The 6,841-nt window shown below is 29.7% G+C and overlaps 1 protein-coding gene across 2 annotated transcripts in view; it reads left to right on the top strand.

Annotated features, from left to right (window-relative positions):
* The first annotated feature begins 422 nt into the window (after positions 1-422).
* Positions 423-6,841, top strand: part of LOC108911094 (receptor-mediated endocytosis protein 6 homolog) — a 29,964-nt gene continuing 23,545 nt past the window's right edge. Inside the window, exons 1-4 of one of the 2 annotated variants that reach the window (XM_018715929.2) lie at positions 423-608; positions 2,405-2,691; positions 4,108-4,343; positions 4,395-4,562. In XM_018715929.2, the coding sequence (XP_018571445.1) occupies positions 2,413-2,691; positions 4,108-4,343; positions 4,395-4,562 (683 nt within the window). In that variant the 5' untranslated portion in view covers positions 423-608; positions 2,405-2,412. Of the gene's footprint in view, positions 609-2,393; positions 2,692-4,107; positions 4,344-4,394; positions 4,563-6,841 lie in introns of both variants that reach the window. The other variant, XM_018715930.2, reaches the window with a different exon arrangement.

The raw sequence follows: 6,841 nt of genomic DNA, 5'->3' as shown, positions 1-6,841 counted from the left end.
CTAAGGGCCACCTTAGCAAAGCGCATCCCAGGCTGCATAGCCGCACTACCCTACCCAACCATACCACACATAAACATGACACTACCCCCGGGGTTTACACAGACGAGCCGGCGAAGCAAGAAGAGCGCCAGAAGAAAGGGCCCTAGCCGGCGGGGCCCAGCCAGGACAAAAGGAGGTCCCACAAAGCGCCTACACCGGCCGCATTTGCGGTCGGGGTAGACGACGGATGGGGCCCACCTACGAAGGCTGTCCAGGCCTACACGAGATGAGGCAGGATAAAGAGGGATAATCCCCCTCGATCCCAAATCATTGAGGCCAATTTCTAGCCATAGAATAATGTCGCGGGACTGGTACGACAAAGATTCTGTGATTCGGTTCTGTGGTAAGATCTGTAAACTGTCAAAAATTGCTCCCATCCCATCACTCATCTGTCAACTTCTTGTGGTCTAGTTCCCATTTTTGTGTAATTAGGATAGAAACATCAGGAAATAATCATTTAAATGATTACGTTTTAAGTTTTTAATGAGAAAAAAATAAAATAATATTATTCAATGAACAAATGTGAAAGAAAAAATTAAAAAATTGTAGGACCTTAAAGTTTTTATTAGGTGAGTAAACTGTCAAATATTGCTTTAAATATGTATTTATTTATAATTATAGCTTTAGGATAATCGCTAATTTAAGAAAAAGGTCGATTTCTGGTTTTATTGCACCTCCAGTGTTTTGTGATATTATAACTGTTGAAAGCAGGTATTTCTGTGATATCCTTTATTTAAAGTATATTTCTGTAGTAACCATATTTTTTTACTATAATTAAAATATAAACACTGTTAAATGTATCATGACAGAATATTTCATTTAATACTAACACTCTAAAAAAATAGTTTTAGTAGTGTTTGATTTTGGTTTAATTATTAAACTCCCGAAATCAGCATGGCAATTTAATTTTGATTAAAGATTATGGCTTAGGGAAAATTGTTAAACAGCTGTGGTTGTTTTAATACTAAGGATATGTAAAAGAGAGGAAGTAATGCATTTGGTTAGTTAATTTGATTCTCATATTAGATGCCATTATGATTTTAGTGCTAAATGGAAGTGGTAAAATTAAGTAGATATGTCCAGCTTTTCTCTTAAAACAGGTCGATTTGTAAGGTGATTCTAGTTTGTTTTTATTATTTTGAAGGGGTTCGAAGGTTTAGAGGGGATATGGCATTACCCTGACCCCCCTTGGCTACTCCCTTTTATCTGTAGAAGTACATCAGTGATAGTGTTCAACACACTGACCTCTCTCTGATCGTTTACTCATCATTAATTGGTCATCATGCCAGAACAGCACAATTTGATTAGTTATGTGATCACTTATCAGGAATCATTTTATGTAACATACAATTTTTATGATCAGTAATCATTCAATATAGATAATCTAAATTTAACTTTTTCTGTTGATTTTTTGTAAGAAAAAGAACAAGTAGAGATAGCATATCAATATCACAAACAAATTAAGTTAAATTACGAATAACCATTAAAAAAATATGATGAACAAAAATTCTGTTCAGCCTGATACTGGTCAAATATAAAATTGATAGCTAATCATTCATTGATTAATACCATATGATTTTTGATTTTCCAAGTCTTGACTTTATCAGAATTTCAGTTAGTATTTCTGCAGATATAACTATCAGTAGTACATACAGTACGCGCCTAAGTATGGAATAAATTCATTAAAAACGAAACAAATTTTTTTGGTCATTTACTCGAAAACTTTCCTATGTAATATGGCAATATTTTAATACTGTTGAATCAACAATGAAACAATCTTTCAAAATCAAGAAAAAAAATAGGGGGTTGCAATTTAAAAAAAATGTCGATGACGTCATTACTCGAAAACAAATGACAGTTGAAAATCGCCTTTTATGCTAAAATATGTATTTTTTTAAATTAAAAATCGACCTGTTCGAGGATTTTTCCCAAAAAAAATTTGTTTTGTTTTTACTGAATTTATTTCATACCTTAGGCGCGTACTGTATATAAAAATAATATCTAATATGAAAACTAATTGTAAGTTTAATAAATTGATATTAAAAAGAAAATAATGTACTTATATTTATCAAACTCTCATATTTAATACAAACGTATAATGTTTTATGTTTGTATTTTTACTTTACTTTACTTTACTAGTGTAGTTAGTTTATTTCAAATTTTTGTTTCATCAGTATTTGCTATTTATTTGTTTATTAATAATTTAGTTTTTATTTTAACAGTAGAAATAAACAATGATGAAAATTATTTGGAATAGGAAAAATAAGATGAAGTCTGGAAAAATCGTGATGATTCATATTTCAGAATATGTTTTTGCATAATAATAATATAAATAAAATAATAAATTAAAATAGATTTCTTTTAGAAACCATCATGAAGAATGAAATTTTGGAAAAAGAAGAAGTCAATGTATTTAACTTAATTTTAAAGCTACGCCAGGAAAAATTGTTAGTGAAAATTGAGAAAAATAATATTCAAGAAATTAATGAACTTATAAGAAGTAAAACACATAACATTATCAAATCAGCATGGATAACTACAAAACAACGTTTGTTGCTGTACCAGAGGGTAGTAAGTTCAAAAAGTTACCAAAAAGTGGATTATTTACTTAACTCAGAACTTGTTGAAGCAAAAAAGGCACTGGGATTTCAGGTAATTGCACACCTATAAGTTTGTTGACATTGTTTAATTTGGTTGTAATATGTGAGAATACATTTTTGTTAAACCAATTTTTGAATTTACGAAATATGTCTCAGAAAAATGGATGATGTTCAGTCAAAATTGAACTAAACTTTGCAGGTTTATGTTTTTGAGTATGTTCAATTCTGAATCACAAAAAAATAAAAAAAAAATCGGGTAATTTTACAGAAGAATAGAACTAGAACTATGCATATTCTTTAATAGATATTCTGAAATACATAAATTATCCGAACTCTTTAAAGGCATCTATCTAGTAAAATGTCCAATTTTACTTAAGTGTTACTCAAATATTGCTCAGTATTACTCAAATATTCTCAGTATTACTCATTTATTGCTCAAATTTGTGTACTAAATCACTCCTAGCAGTTAAGTCTTGGGAATATTTTTATGTAATTAAGTACAGATTTATGTTAAGAGTATAAAATAAATAACTGTCAGTTATTTTTTTGGAAATATGTTGTGCATTTTAACTTCTAGTTTTGCAGAACAATGAGATAAAAAAGAATTATAGTAACTGTTCAATTTCAGTGGTTAAGAGAACAGTATCCAAATAATTGAGTAGGATTTGGGTGTCGCTTTACATGGCTTCCATCTTCTCCAAATTAGCCATCACATTTTTTTGAGGCTAATTATATTACTACGACTATAACTATAGCAACTAATAGTTAATAATAACTTATAATTCCGTCTTATTCGATATTCCTGTTTTTTAAAATGTTAAAATAAAAATATATAATTTCAGAAATAATAATTTTGTAGCTATCCCTTTTAGGTTATGATGTAATAATTACTTAATTTATTATAAATTGTTAATACTATTTTGTAATAAATTACATAAAACCATCTTTCTAATTGAAATGCTTGGTGTTAAGATTACATGTTATTATTATCTTTGATACCTTATAATTAAAAATGACGGCACTTAATATATTAAACAATGTTTTTGTTTTTTGTTTTTTGCTTAAAACTGCACAAAAATTTGGAATGCATCATAAAATTTCAGTTATTTTCGCTGGTATAAAAGTTGCCGGGTGAAACAGATTAAATCTCTCGTATTCATACAACGGAATAATTTTTCAATTATAAACTTTTATCATGAGTAGTTTACTGACCTTATTACAAGTAAATAAAAAATCTTAATTTCTGAGCTACTGCTAAAAATAATTTAATTTTTTTGTTTCAACATCTTGTAAGTTTTAAATTGTTAATAATAGACATGGGTTTGCAAAGAAAAAATTATGCAACATTTTTCACCTGAATTTTTTACATGTATCTGCTTTGTATAGTAAAAAGTACAGTAGTTCAGTTTTAAACTTTGGACTTTAATTTTACCAGTTTGCCCAAATAAAAGATATTTTTATTCCGTAGAATGCATTAAAAGTAGGAAATTTGTTGCACGTTCTGAGATCACAACCTGTTCAATTAGCAAAATGGCTTATTATTGGAGAACACATGGAGGAGTCACAAAATATTTCTTTATTATTACAAAGCATTGCAGTTGGTTTGTATGGATGTTTTATTTTTCCTGAGGATACAAAATTTATGCTAACTCTGCTCTATGAACTAGCTAAACTACAGCTGCTAAGTAGCGATAACCCTCGAAGGTATGTGTAAGGTGAACTATGTGTTTTATAAATTCATCTTAACTATTTTAGGATAATTAAACAAAGTACATGTTCTTTCAAACACCTGTACTTTTTATTCCACGAGGTTTTCCAGCCAGCAAAATTCTTTTTAAATGCTGCCTTGGAAATGCCTATAATAACTTTGATGTCATGTACTGACTACTATTTAGATGTTGATCCGGAAAAAACAATCATGAGGTGAGAATAGCATTAGATATATGTATACAGGACGTCTACAATGTAAGTGCCATATTGTCCAATATGTAACAGAATATCGCAAAAGTTTCATGATGCAAAGGTCTCACGTTCGAAACAAGCACATAGAAAACCAATCCAAATGTCTTATACATGCTGCAGATTCTCAGTTGCTCTTCATGTTCAATTTCATTAGAACGCAACATTTTTATTTGACCCTCTAAATAATAGTCTAAAGGTTTTATATCTGATGATACAGGTATGCTAACAATGCAATCCATTTGTTTCAATTCAAGGTTTTTAATATTCAATATAATTAATCATTTTGACCCATTAGTGTTTTGGGAGGTACATATATACAGGATGTCTCTTAAAAACCGCCACAAACTATAACTTCGTTATTTATAGTCTGGTTTTAAAAAACAAAAAATTAAATGAAATGGCTCTAAAAACACTATAGAGGGAGCCTGTTAGAGCTTATTTACTATTTTTTTTTCTGAAAAGTGATAGTCAACTTTTTTTTTTCAAATGGCAATATAGTTTTTTTTAGTTATTATTATGGAGATTTATTTTCTGAATCCAACGATGTATATGAACTTAACTTCTGTAAAGCATTAATTACAGAAAAGACGACAAAATATTAGCCGATACCGCAATCGACGCCCTGCCACTAATTCACGACAAATGTATTTTAACTAATCATCTGTGCCATGAAAAACAAAAAATAATACAACAAAGCAAATAAAACTCGAAAGAGAATTTTGTAGTTAACAGAAAAGAAACAGTGCGATGAATATCAATTAAAAGAAAAACAATTTAATTAAATACATTAACCATTATACAAAATTCAACACGAAATAACATTAGTTGAACACAAAACACATTAAACGAAGAACAAGAAACACAAACCAACTAAAGAAACAAATTGTAGCCGTCGTTCTCTATCGTTTTCCTCTAATGCCTGTACTTTTTGAGGAATGTATGGCTTGAATTTGTGCTTTTTCAGTACTGCATGTACCTCTAATATTGTTAGAAATTTCCTGAATGGAAGTTCTTGGGTTTTCTTTAATATTAAGAATATTGAGCTCTATGTTTTCATTAAATTGGCATTCTTCTTGTTTTAATTTCTTAAAAGCACCATAGTTTCTCAAATTTTCTTCAAGGCTTACAAATCTACGTGGTTCTGGAATTTCTCTGTGAGTTCACTGTAAAGGCGGACTCCTGCACCACGTTTTTTATTACACCGAAAGTATACCTGAATCATGTCCTATTGATTATTACTCATATTTTGCACTGTTGAGCTTATTTAATAAATAACCTACTGTAAATGACCCAGAAAGAGTATAATGCGTAAAAAACTGGGACACGAACGCAAAAATGACATTTACTTGCTTTGTTGTATTATTTTTTGTTTTCCAAGCATACATGATTAGTCAAAATATGTTTGTTGTCAATTAAGCGACAGGGCGCTAATAATGCGGTATTGACTAATATTTCCATGTTTTTTCTGTAATACATGTTTCACAAAAGTAAACTTTACATATATCATTGAATTCAGAACAGAAATCTGCACAACAATAAATTAAAAAGAAACCTATATTGCTATTTGAAAAAAAAAGTTGACTATCGCTTTTCAAAAAAAAAAAAATAATACATATGCTCCTATAGGCTCACTCTATAGTGTATTTAGAGCCATTTCATATAATTTTTTGTTTTTTAAAATCAGACTATAAATGACGGAGTTATGGCTTGCGGCGTTTTTTAGGAGACAGCCTGTATTAATAGGTTTGTCATGCAGATTATTGCCAGCTGAGCGATGAGTATTACGGGATAAAATTATTTATGTACATGGACCCATGTCTTTATACCTCGGGTGTCGAATGCTGTTAATTCCAAGAAAATGACATAGGGGCCTTGTAATTCTGTCTCAAAAAATATCATACGTACTGTAACTGTTGAAGTATTTTATGCGATGTTTTAGATGCATTATTTTGAATATAAAGAGTGTCTAATGTCTAGTCTTTTGTTTGCATAGCAATTTGTTGTTGTGGTTATTTTTCAGGGCAAAGAATAACACTTTTAGTGTTATCTAAAACAAGACATGACACAAACAAATGAGTGGTAAATTTTTTTTTATATATTTGTTACAATAAATATGTTGTACATATATTAATGACATGTAATATTCACATAGGGTAAACAAAAAATATCCCAAAAAAAAAAATGTCTACAGTATAAACAACTAAAAAACATAATAACTAACAATGACTTTCCAATTAACT

This window comes from Anoplophora glabripennis, unplaced genomic scaffold (assembly GCF_000390285.2).
Source record: "Anoplophora glabripennis isolate ALB-LARVAE unplaced genomic scaffold, Agla_2.0 scaffold324, whole genome shotgun sequence".
Classification (NCBI taxonomy): Eukaryota; Metazoa; Arthropoda; class Insecta; order Coleoptera; family Cerambycidae; genus Anoplophora; species Anoplophora glabripennis.
The sequence above is the reverse complement of the archived record's forward strand: the minus strand, read 5'-3'. Positions and strand labels throughout refer to the sequence as shown.